Source organism: Orcinus orca, chromosome 1, assembly GCF_937001465.1.
Source record: "Orcinus orca chromosome 1, mOrcOrc1.1, whole genome shotgun sequence".
Classification (NCBI taxonomy): Eukaryota; Metazoa; Chordata; class Mammalia; order Artiodactyla; family Delphinidae; genus Orcinus; species Orcinus orca.
The window spans coordinates 197,619,341-197,632,350 of NC_064559.1; the positions used below are offsets into that span (position 1 = coordinate 197,619,341).

General features: G+C 49.9%; 1 protein-coding gene across 1 annotated transcript; it reads left to right on the forward strand.

Moving 5' to 3' along the window:
• The first annotated feature begins 5,299 nt into the window (after positions 1 to 5,299).
• RNF186 (ring finger protein 186) lies at positions 5,300 to 6,112 on the forward strand. Its single transcript, XM_004272482.2, has one exon. It carries the CDS (start codon positions 5,397 to 5,399, stop codon positions 6,075 to 6,077), a length of 681 nt encoding a protein of 226 aa, XP_004272530.1. The 5' UTR covers positions 5,300 to 5,396; the 3' UTR covers positions 6,078 to 6,112.
• The last annotated feature ends 6,898 nt before the right edge of the window (positions 6,113 to 13,010 follow it).

Sequence of the window (13,010 nt, forward strand, 5' to 3'; positions counted from 1 at the left end):
TTGGCTTCCACGAAACCGGTCCCTGGTGCCAAAAAGGTTAGGGAGCGCTGGTTTAAGGCAATGGAGTCTGACAGGGGCCAGACTCGAGGTCTCCCGATACTCTCATGGTGAGATGAAAATGCCTCTTCCACCAGCTCCTCTTCCAGGACTCACATTCTTAGTCCAAACAACTAGAGAACATGCAAAACAGGTTAAGAGGGTGAGGATGAAAATTTCTCACAACCTGTGAGATGCTCTGTCTCCACTAAGGGGGCCAGGTGCACTCCCTGGGGCCTGGGCCAGCGGCAAAGGTGGGGGTCCCTATGCTTAGCTGCATGGAATTGAGGGGGCAGTTAAGGGAATGCAGACTCAAAGACATGCCAGATGTTTCCAAGGAGATATTCAGAAGGGGGTCAAGGGAGAATTCCAAGTTGAAGGGTTAACTAGAGCTAGCCAGAGAGATAGGGGGAGGGAGGGACAGGAAAGGAAGTTTAGAGGTGGCAGTGAGAAATGGGTCTAGACTGTAGAATCATTCCAAATTCGAAGAAAATGTGGTCTTAGGGGATCACTGTCTGATTTCTGTAATCCAGGCGTAGACGCATTTTGATAATTCTGAGTCAGACGGAAGTGGTCTTACCTATTGCTCATGAGCTGATGGTTCCAACCTTCATGGCTTAAGTCAGGTTAATAAACAACTCAGCACAGATCCAAGTTTAGGACCTGAACCAGCAGATGCTCCTCAGCCAAAAAGGCAGATCAAGAAGATATCGTAGGGGCTTCCCTGGCGGCGCAGTGGTTGAGAGTCCGCCTGCTGACGCAGGGGACGCAGGTTCGTGCCCCGGTCCGGGAAGATCCCACGTGCCGCGGAGCGGCTGGGCCCATGAGCCATGGCCGCTGAGCCTGCGTGTCCGGAGCCTGTGCTCCGCAACGGGAGAGGCCACAACAGTGAGAGGCCCGCATACCGCAAAAAAAATACCACAGAGGGGGAAAGCGCTATTTCCAACCTCCCACAGTTGATACCTGAAGCCCTCACTTTCTTGCATGGTCTCTCCCTCTCCATCCTTATCTTCACTCTCCTGTTATTGTCGTTTTGGTTCCAAGTCCTGCCCCTCCATCTCCCCCACCCATCCACCCTCAGACACACTGATGCTTTGAGAGGGGTGGAGGCATAGCCGTCTGGGCTCCGAGGAGCACAGAGGCAGGAATTCTGGGAGAAGAGTCTGAGCTAAGACACCAGCCAGCCTGGGGTGGGGAGGGGAATGAGGCTGATGGGGTGTTTGCTGGGACATGGCTCTCTGGGGCCACTGGGGTGTGGAGCGAGGGTGGGCTGGTCAAGATCAGAGGCCAGGCAAGGATCATGCAGCTTGACTCATGACAACACCGCCCTCTCGCGCCTTTGCTAGTGAACTTGATACAGGACCTAAAGGTCACATCAGAAATGTCTTTGTAGGGTGAGGGTCTGTGACGACCTGCAAAGTGGGGTGTCCAAGGTGGTCCATCAGGAGACCTGAGTCTGGTTTCCCCACTCACAGGAGGCTATGATATTCTAACCTCACTGAGGCTGTGCTTCTCAGATTCCTTACAACCCAGGGGCTGTGTGAAGCCACAGGATGGAAGAAACTGCATTTCAAAGGGGGAAAAAAAAAGTTTTACTGAGAATTAATGAATTCGCATTTGTATAGCAATTTAAAAATTATGTTTTATTTGAAGATTTGGAAGGACTCAATTTTCTAATTGTAATATTACTGCAAGTACACATGTAACACGGAGTAGAATAAAAAACCTAGATGAATTGAACATTTTGAAGGCTCCAGAGACATTTTTTCCTTCCCCTGGGATAGATCTGCTTCAGGCTGTGCTTCAGATCCTGCCCACTTTCACTTCTCTTTAAGAAGCACTGGCTGGGAACTTCCCTCGTGGAGCAGTGGTTAAGAATCCACCTGCCAATGCAGGGGACATGGGTTTGATCCCTGGTCCGGGAAGATCCCACACGCCGCAGAGCAACTAAGCCCGTACGCCACAACTACTGAAGCCTGTGCGCCACAACTACTGAAGCCCGTGCGCCTAGAGCCCGTGCTCCACGACAAGAAAAGCCACCGCAGTGAGAAGCCTGCACACTGCAAAGAAGAGTAGCCCCAGCTCACCGCAACCAGAGAAAGCCCGCACACAGCAAAGAAGACCCAACACAGCCAAAAATAAATAAAATTAAATTAATGAATTTTTAAAAAAGAAGAAGAAGCACTGGCTAAACAGATCACCAAAGTGTCTTACCTCTGTGTCCCTGGGTGCGGTCAATTACACTGAGGTCAGTTAGATGGCAAGGTGTATAAATTACTGTCTCCCCTGAGCAGGGTTTGATGGAGGTGGGAAGGGGTGCTTAAGTAATCTCCCACAATTTCCTACAGTGTTACTGTCTCCATTTTATCAAAATGAGAAACTGAGCTTCGATGAAGTTGAAAAGACTTGCCGAAGGCCACGCAGCTGGCAAAGTGACAAGAGCTGGCTGTCAAGTATAAAGCCAGTGCAATTGATGTTTAAGCCAAGGTACCTTTAAGAAACAAAGTAGCTCCCAAGCCCAGATGGTGGGATGGGGGCAGTGTGAAGGAACGTGCTGTTAAATGCTGTCATTTCTCAGAAAACAGAAGTTTTTCAAAGGAACTTTCACGTTCTCCTTTATTTATTTCTGTAATATTTGGGTTGTTATAACCAATATATATTTTCTTCATGGTGGTTGCCCCCCAACATCAAAAAGTTATTTAGACACTAACCCCAAATAACTTCCCTTGGTCTGATTACAACCTCATCCAGCTACCTTCCTAATTATTTGGCTTCCAGTAGAGCTGGCTAGCCGAGAGGGGGGTCAATGGCCAAGCTGACCAAACTGTGTTGCCACCTGATTTTCTATTTCTCATTATAAATGAATGCAGCTCAACAAATTTTTTTCTTCTCCTATCTCAACCCTTCCTCGGGTCTAGCAAACAGAAAGGAGCATTACATAATGCGGGTCAAAGCAGGAAGGAGACACAAAGTCTCTTTCGGCATAGTAACCCACAGGTGTTAGTTCTCCCTTGGCCATGTACAGCTCGATTGTCTTGTGTCAGGTAGCAATTAAAGGCTTCTTTTCTTCATCTATTGCTGCATTACTCAGATATCTTTCCCTTGCAAGAGACAGAAATCCAACTCAAGCTGACTTAAGAATAAAAATCAGAGTAAATTTTATTGGTTATTATAACTAAAAAACTCCAAAGAGCTCTGACTTCAGGTATGGCTGGATCAAGACATTCAATGTCATCAGGCCTTTTTCTGACTCTTTTCTCATCTTTCTTTTGTGTCACACAGTGTGTTCCTGGCACTTCCAGGGTTCCATCCTCTAGCTTGGAAACCCAGCAGTGAGAGAAACTTGTGAGCCGTTCCAACAGAACTCCCAGAATTGAATCTCATTGGTTTGGCTTAGATCACATACCCGTGTCTGAACCAATTCTTTTAGCCAGCGGGGTGGAATATGCTGATTGGTCTGCCCTGAATTACATCGCCTCTCTCCTCCCACAGAGCTTCGAACCACACACAATGACAGTGGAGAGCAGTGGTTGCCCAAAAGGCAAACAGGCCACTGTAGAAGGAGAGATGGATGCTGGACTTGGGAAGAAAACAGATGCCCAGTGCTAGACCTGAGGCACCTTTCAGCTTGATCTGGGGGAGAACAGAATAGAAAGAAATAAGTGATTGTCAGGCTGATGGCTGAGGAGGAGAAGAGATGTGATGGCGAGGGTAGAGGGTGGAGAATTCGATTTCAGAGACAGGGGACCCAGGGGGAGGGTGAAGCAAGAGAGCAGAGCCTGTCCCTTAGGGCGGAGGAAAGCACTGGGTCAGAAGAGCTGGACTCTGTGGACCTCAGCTGGTGACAGAAGCTGCAAAGGACGGTGCAGCTCGTCCTTCTGGATTCGGCGTGACGTAGGTGAGGCATTACTTTGAGGAGGTGGATTGCACCACCCCACCCTCTGACGTTCAGGGCAAAGTGAGGAAATCGCATTTTCTTTTTTAATTTTAAATTTGTTATTAAAGCATAGTTGATTTACAATGTCTTGTTAGTCTCTGGTGTACAGCAAAGTGATTCAGTTATACATATATATTTTTTTCCTTTTTCCTATTCTTTTCCATTATGGGAATCACGTTTTCTTAACTGCATGCTATGTATGTCTTTCAGTCCCACATGTGTCCTGTTAGCTTGAGTCAGCTGCCTGAGGGCCAACTGCCTCTACACCAAAGGACGAGATTGAGTTCCTGGACGCAAGAGGCTGGGAACCTGACCTTGGACGCTGGTAGATTCCACGGGGTCCTGGCCCCATGAAAGGCCCCTTGACAGGCAGCTGGCAGGCCTGCCCTGACCACACCCTGCCTTTGCTTCCAGACCTCGGCCTTCCTTACAGGGCTGTGCCAGGATGCAGGGAGATGGCAGGTGAAGATTCTGTCTCGAGGCTCGGCTCCAAGCAGGCCCAAACAGACAGCAGCTGTTTTTATTACTACTGGCTCTGCAGTGTGCCCGGCACACAACAAATTGTACCTGTTAGTAGGTATGTGAAGCGCACAGCTGGATAGGGATGAGATGCTTGGGAACCGGTAACGGTTAATACAATTATTGTGACTGTAAAGGAACAGTTGGCAGTAGCAGGTGATACATAACCTATGGACTGTTTCGGTTTTACTGTTTGGCTGGACTTTTTCCCCCCTGCTACTCAGAATACTTTCCCCATCACTTCTTTCTTCTTCGCAGGGCCACCTGCTTGCAAACATTCTCAAAGCACAAATAAACTTTTTCCCGCTGATCCTGACATCCAAAACCTTTTGGGAAACACCCATGGCCGTGTTTCTCAAAGTGAGGTCCCCCTGGTCCACCTGGGTTAGAATCATCGTGATGTTTGTTAACTGAGCAGATTCTAAGATTCCCATCCAGACCTTGCTGAATCTCAACCTCTGGGTTTGGGACCTAGAAACCTGCATTTTAAAAGGTTCCTGGGGTGGGGGGCAGGGGGTGGTGGTGGTGATTCTAATGTACCCTGAAGCCATAATCCCGCGGGCACTCATGAGGCACCAGGTGCCACAGGAAAATCCTGACTCACGCACTGGCCCTGCCCCCTTGGCCCTGCCCCCTTGGCCCTTCCAGGCCCTCAAGTTACTGATTAACCCCAGGTTTCAAGGAAAGAAATAATAATAACTGAAGGGACAACGTGAGCCAAGAAACAAGCTGAGCAGCCCTGGGAGAGCGGTGCTAGATGGCTGATGACGACGAGAAGGAAACAGAGGCTTGAGCAGCCCAGCCCGAGGTCAGACCACATCCAGGTCCCAGTGACACCGGCTGACACTTCCCTGTCGATGCCCAGGTCCTGAGCTGCCGCGTCCCAGTGGCTCCTGTGCTCAGAATGGCCTGCACTGAGCTCCTGCAGCAGCCCCAGCTTACGTCCAAAGAAGCCACCGCCTCTGACACCGCGGGCCCTGCTGGGGGTCATCGCGGCTCCGCGGATAGCAGCCTGGAGTGCCTGGTGTGCCGGGAGTCCTATAGCCGTGCCCGGCTGCCCAAGCTGCTGGGCTGCCAGCATACCTTCTGTGCCGTCTGCCTGAAGCTGCTGCTGTGCGTGCAGGACGACACCTGGTCCATCACCTGCCCACTGTGCCGCAAGGTCACTGCCGTCCCCGGGGGCCTCATCTGCAGCCTGCGTGACCAGGAGGCCGTGCTGGGGCAGCTGGCCCAGCCGGGCCCGGAGGTGCAGCTCTGTCCTCAGGGACTGGTGAATCCTGCTACCCTGAGAGCAGGGCATCCCAGCTTAGCCGGAGAGGATGAACAGGACACGGAGAGTGCCAACTGCGTGGCAGCGCGGCGCCTGGCGGCACACCTGTTCCTACTGGTCTTGCTCCTCGTCCTCATCCTGCCCTTCATCTACCCGGGCATCATCTGGTGGATGCTCACCTTCATCGTCCCACTGGCCCTGCTGTTGTCCATGCTTTTCTGCTGTCGCCGCAGCAGCCAGGCCGGCTACTGGTCCTCCCCCAGGACTCTCTTCTGCAGAGAGCAGAAACCCAGCGAGATCTCTTCCATCGCCTGAGAGCGCTCCGACCAGGCAGTGTTTGGGGACTTCTGTCTCTGCGGCCCGTTTACTGTCACAGTGAACAGGGTAAGGGGCTCTGCATCAGACTGGCTCCCTTGGGACAGTAAACGCCAGCTGGACCTGCAAGCCAAAGCCAGAATGGCAGGCTTGGGTCAAGAACCGTGTGTTTGGACGATAGACTTACACCTGCTCAGGGAACAGCATAGCTAAACTGTTTGGGAACGGGGAAGAGGCACAGACTACTTGAATGCTACAGGGGTGGGGCGACCTTCTGTTCCGCTTATTCCAACGCTCCCATTTTTCCTTCTATACCTTGATAAAAGTATTACAAATATTGACGTTATTGCACAACAAATAGAACCGGAACTCCTTTTTCTGCAGTTTATGTATCTGGTTGTTTCTTGCTTGCTTTCGGTTTGGTTTTGTGTGTTTGGGGTCGTTTGTTTCTATTTCTGGCTGTGACACATTTTCCCTCTGGGGAAGTCAGAGCCCACAGGAAGTCCTCCTGTGCTCCCCCGGATGTTGTCCATCTCGTGCCCATCCCGCCTCACCAAAGGTCCTGGGGGTTCGGGTCTCCCATTGAGCTGCCCCCAGGAATGGAGAGGGAGAACTTGTGTGGAGGAGTGGGTCTTCTGCTGCTGCCAGGGGATGCCCACATTTGGTTGGCAGAGTTGGGGAGGGTTGGAGAGGACACAGGTGGGTCTGGGAATTGCTCTCAGCAGCTCCACCAGGATTTCTCAGCTCCGTGTCAGCAGGCCCTAACTTAACAGAGAATCACAGCGTTACAAGAACTACCCCCAACCCCCCACAGCGGGTCCAGCTGCCCACTGGATGCCCACGATCCCACATTCTAGAACGAAATCTTTATGGGCATTGTTTCTTTCTTACCGCCTCCCGATGCCCATTTGAGCTTTTGTCATAAAGATAAGAGGCCCCATAAATGAAACAGTCCTCTCCAGTAACCCCACATTTCCTGCCTCTCCCTGAGAGTCACAGCCATCTGAAAGGCTTTTGTGTCTTTTCTCCACTGTTTCTGCTCCATAACAGAGAGGAGACTTCTGCCAGAGTCAGGCGTCAGCCATGGGGGGACCCATCAGGGTGCAGGGGAGTAAAAGACAGGAGATGTCACATTATTTCCTTCCAAAGACCCTGTAACTGGGAAGCAGACTTGAAACCTCAGAAGGGTTCATTGAGTACAATCCATTGTCCCTCCTTGCCCGCCTTTCCTCCTGATAGGATGACAGCTGCAGGCTGGACGTGAAGTTCGCGGTGACGGTCCCTTTGTCAGGGAGGGATGAGAGAACACCGCCACTGCAGCGCGTGGAGGGGGCTGGGGGGGGGGGGCGTGCAGGTTGGCCCCGGCCCAGCCGTTGCGTGTGTGTTGTTGAACAGGGCCTTCTGGCTCTCTGAGCTTCACTTCCCCAGAATGAGCCAGTAGCACTGGATTATTCCTAAGTCCCCTGAAGCCCAGAAGCTAAGGATGCTGCTGGGCTCCCAGATAATGAACGTGGGGTCACATCCTCTGTGGAGTCACACCCAGAAAAGTCAAAATGTAAGTCTGTATGCAATTAGCTGTTCTTGCAGTCTGCACACACACAAAAAATCTTCCTTTTTCTTATAAGGTACCTTCAGGGCACACTGTGACACCCATGCTGTTGGCCTTATTAACTCCTGATGCTGGGAAAGAGTGTGGGTGAGTGCGTGTGGGTGTACATGTGCCCATGCTTTTAAGCCAACGCCAAGCGGGCCTGGAGGACACCCTGTCTCCATAGGATGGATAAATGACAAGAATTGTTTGGCATTTCCAGAGCTGGCCTCGGGCATGTGCAGTTTGGGATGGTTGCCCGTAGGAGAAGGAAAGAACATCCTTTCCTCACTCACCTCCACTCCCATTCCATCTCATTCTTGGACCCTCCACCAAGAAGAAAACCTCCACCAAGGTTTCAGTTGCTAATGACAACACCATTTCTACCAAAGTAACGGTGGGCTGATGTTTACGGAGTGCTTACTGTGCACCCAGCACTGCATTAACAGCTTTATGTCCATTATCTAGCTGAATCTTCATAACAGCTTTATGAAGAAGAGAGCATCTTGCCGATGAGCATACTGAGGATCAGAGAGGTCAATTCATCTGCCTGAGGTTGCACAGCCAGCCACTGCCAGAGCCCCCTAGGAAATCAACCCATTGTTCTTTCTGCTCCCACATGTTTCCTCCTTTGTGTGCAGTTTCAAAACAACCAGGAAGCTGGTCACTGCTTGTGGGCTTGCGAGAGAGAATAGGAAACTAACCACAGGAGCCTCCAAATTCCAGTAGTCAGGTGCTCAGAGAAGCCCGAGAATTCTGGAATCTATTGTCTATGCTAAAGAGAAAGAAAAGAGAATGATAAAAGTGGGATGGCTTTCCTAACTTTTACCACCAAGTGCCAGCCTCCCCTGAAGGGAGCTGTGTTAGCACATGACCAACGTGCCCTCCATCCCCATGGGCAAAGATGTCTCGACACTTCTGTCCCATTGTCCTGAAGCCCAGCTGGTCCCCGAGTACTGTTGGCCCCTGGCAGTGTTGGGGCAGAGAGCACCAGGGGCTAATTTCAGCCCAGGCTGCCCTGGAGAGGAACAGAGGAAACAGGCAGTGCTGCAAAAGGGTGTAAGTGGAAGAAATCGGAGGGGCAGGCCAAGGCTCAAAGGCAGGCTCTGACCCAGTGTGTGGCCAATAGGAGTAACAGAACTTCTCTGAGCCATGGTGTGCCCACCTGTAACGCAGCGTGTGTGGAGGATGCCACACACCTCCCAGGGCCTCCGTGGGGATTCAAAGTGCTGCTGAATGAGAATTCCGTGTCCTAACAGTCTGCCTTTACCATCAGACATTGACCCCTGGGGGTGAACGGGTTCCACGGGGCCTGTCCGGTGTGATAGAGCAGGGGGCCAGCCTTGGTGATGGGGTAGAGAAGCCAGTCCGGAGTAGGTGTTGTCCAGGACAGGCCGATCTGGTGGAGAACCTTGTGCTTAGGTCCTAAGGATGGAGAGGAATTGCAGGGGGAGGCCACGTTTCATCCCCATCAGCCCCATCACCCTATTCTGTGACCTGGAATTCAGACATACCTGGCTTGAATTCCAGCTTCACTGCTTAGAAGTCACCTCGCCTCTCTGAGTCTCAGATTCCTTATCCATGAAACAGGTTATATACCTATTTCACAGGGTTGTGGGGGAATTAGCAAAATAAGCCATGGTTGAGCATTGAGGACTGCAAGGAAGTAAAGAAGGAAGGGAGAAGACAAGGAGAGATGGGCTGAGTTCTAGAAAGCCCCAACAGGAATGATGAGAACAGACTCGTCTTATTGTATTCAGTCTTATTAATAAGGAAATATATTAAAACCCAGGCACTAGAATTTACCTCCCCCATTAACCAGCCTCAATGGCAGCAACATCTTCATTAATATAAGAAAACAATCATCGCTAACATGGTTTGAATGCACCACACAAAGTGTATTACATATGTTATTACATCTGCTAGAACGTAGATGTTATTATCAATTACCCTCAAATTACCAACAGGGATGCTGAGGCAAAGAGAAGTTAAGTAACTTTGCTCAAGATCACACAATGAGGTGATGGTGAGGCCAAGACCAGGTCCAGCTCCAGAGTTTAGGCTTTGAGTCACTTTGCTGTATCAGATGAAACATTCCCAGCACACTGTAAGCACGCGAGGTATGTGGGCCCCTGGCCCCAAGGGTGAAAAACTAAGAGGAGACGGCATCCCCTCTTTGGATGGGGGACTCAAGGGTAGAAGTTTGTGGAGGTCACCTGTCCCGTTACCCACAGCCGTGTTCTCGTCTCACCCTAAAGCACCTGTTCATTATTGGAAGCCCTTTTCAAATGACTGGAGGAAGTCTTGCAGTCTTTTCTGGAACAATGAATTCTCTGTGGCGATGGAAAACATTTCCGAGGATGAAGGACATTCCCGCAATCTCTCAGGCTATGGGAACAGCATAGAGCATAGTCAAAGAGAGGTGAGATCCAAGCTCTTGAATCTGCCTGGAGCTATTCATACGAACTTTATATTCTTGTCCAAAAACCTCGAAGTTACTTTTTTTAAGGCAGAATATTTCCTGGGTCAGTAGAGAACTCTCTGAAGAATGCAGGACACCATGGAAGCGAAGATCCATCTGAGCATTTATTCAACAAATATTTATTCAAGGTCTTCTCTGTGCCAGGTACTGAGCAAAACATTTCATCTTATTTGATAAGGAATTTTGATGAAAAAGGAAAACTAATAAGTGCAAAGTTGAATTGTGTCCCCCCTCCCCCCAAAATATATGTTGAAGTCCTAACCCCCACTACCTCAGAATGTGACCTTATTTGGAAATAGGGTTTTTACAGAGATAATCAAGTTAAAATGAGGTCATTGGGGTGGGTCCTAATCCAGTATGACTGGCATTCTTATAAAAAGGGGGAAATTGGACGTAGAGACAGACATACAAAGAAGAAAGACAATATGAAGATACACAGGAAGAAGACAGCCATGTGAAGGTGAAGGCTGAGACCAGGGTTATGTTCCTATAAGCCAAGGAATGCCAAAGATGGCCAGGAAATGACCAGAAGCCAGGAGAGAGGCCCGGAAGAGATTCTCAGAACTCTTATCAGGAACCAATCCTACCAATGCCTTGATCTTGGACTTGTAGCCTGCAGAACTCTGTGAGACAATAAGTTTCTATTGTTTAAGCAACCAGGTATTGTGGCATCTTGGTATGGCAGCCCTAGGAACCAATACAGCATCTATCCTGTGCCTGTGCTTGCAACAGGCCCCTTAGCTGGGCTGCTTCAAGTTCAGCTAAATAACTTGCCCAGAGTCATACGGCACATACATAGAAATGTCAGGCTCAAAATAAGCCATGCAGAGAGAACATGAGATGGAAATGGAGAGAAACAGTCTGAATGAAGCCCCATACCTTAGTTTCATCGTTGCCAAGACCATCGTTGCCAATCAAGTCTGATTGATTCCCAAGATTAATTCCTCACCCCCATTGTGTAGATAGGAAATCGAGGCTCAGAGAAGCCCTGTGATTTCCCCCCAGACAGAGCCCAATATGTCAGAGATGGAGTTGGAATCAGAGCCCACAGTTCCTAAATTATCCTTAATCTTAGCAACAACCATATGAGAATTACTGAGTTATTGTCCCCATTTCACAGATTAAAGAGTTAGAACCCAAGTCATTAAGACACCTGACCTTCAGGTCACAAGCGAGTAAGAGAGATACTAGAATTTGAACCTACTGTTTGACTCTAAAGCTATGTCTGCACTTCCCACTGCCCCACACTGCTTCTTAGCACCCTGTCTGCATTGAGAAGCAGGAAAGCGTATCTTTCAGGATGCTTGAGGAACCCACCATAAGAGCCTGTACGCTCAAAGAGGGCAGGACCAAAGTGGACCTTCGTCTTGTTTCCTTTGACTGTCTTATATTCAGCTGAGCCCCCCTTGTTCCCCCACCTCCCTTACTAAGGAAACTGCCCTGTAGCTCATCTTGCCCAAGGGGGAGTTCCACCAGCAACCACTATACCAGTTGGGGCGCTTGGTCCTTCCTCTACCCACCTCCCGTTTCACCTGAAGCAGTCACATGATATATGTCATATGATCTTTTCCAGAACTGGAATCTGGAGCTAGGGATGAAGGAGAGATGAGTGTTTAAAGTGGCAGCAACATGGGACTTCCCTGGTGGTCTAGTGGCTAAGACTTCATGCTCCCAATGCAGGGGGCCCAGGTTCGACCCCTGGTCAGGGAACTAGATCCCACATGCCTCAACTAAAAGATCCCGCATGCCACAATGAAGATCCCAGCCCGCATGCTTCAACCAAGAACCGACGCAGCCAAATAAATAAATAAATACATCGTTTTTACATTTAAAATAAATAAAGTGGCAGCAACAGAGCAGATGGTCCCCATAGCTTTTGGTCCTTGAGGGTCAGTAAACCCTCAGGTTCCTTCCCCACAATTATTATTTTTTTCTTTAGATAGCCAGAATCAGTTTCTGTTGCTTGCAACCAACATTCGTGACCTAATACAGGAGCTGTCCACGCTCCTGCTTGCTGAAAAATCCCACCATGAACTTCAGCCCCTCCCAAGCCTGGGAAAGGAAAGCTGCAATGCCACAGGCCAGGTAGCGGAAGCCCTCTGGTACCCCCACCCTCAGCCCTCCTGAGAGCCAGCCTGACCTCGTGGCGAGGCTGCCCTGATATCAGGCCCAGGAGAACGGTGCCCAGGTCAGCTCTGCTCAGACGTGGGGTCAGATGGGAAAACACGGCATTGGATCTCAGGCCAGCCACTTTGGGAGGAGGCTGGTCTCTGGTCTATGGGCCTCAGAATCCCCAGAAGAAACAAGCTCTAGTAGACAATCAGCCAGAGGTCCTTCACTGGAGTCAGGTTGCAAAAGAAAACAGCCTGCAAAGTAGCTGTGGGTGCAGCAGTTCCAAAACAACTGCGGCAATCATCCTGGCTAACGTTTATCAAGTGCTCACTACATTCAGGCCGCTGTTCTCAGAGCTTCCTTAACCTTTTGTTCTTCACAACAGCCCTGTTATTCTTTATGCTAGACATTTGACGCGTCATCTCAGTGACTTGACACAGAGCTCCTATTTAGGTAGGCGGCTGAGGCAGAGAGAAGGTAAGGAACTTGCTTAAGTGGCAGAGCTAGGGTTTGAACGCAGACGGTCTAATCCAGCTCTGCCTCATTCAGTCCCTGCATTTACCATCCCCCTCCTACCCTCACCTCTCTCCCTTGCTTCCTCACCTTCCCTGCCCCAATCAAAATGTACCAAAAGAAAAGAAGGAAGAAAAAGAAAAAAAAGAAAAGAAGGGCCCTCAGTAACAGACACACCTGGGTTCAAAACCAAGTCCCTCCATTTATTCTCTGTGTGACCTTGGGTGTGATACCTGCC

Excerpts from the sequence above, each read along its gene's own strand:
- RNF186 (XM_004272482.2), top strand. The coding sequence starts at position 5,397 with ATGGCCTGCACTGAGCTCCTGCAGCAGCCCCAGCTTACGTCCAAAGAA.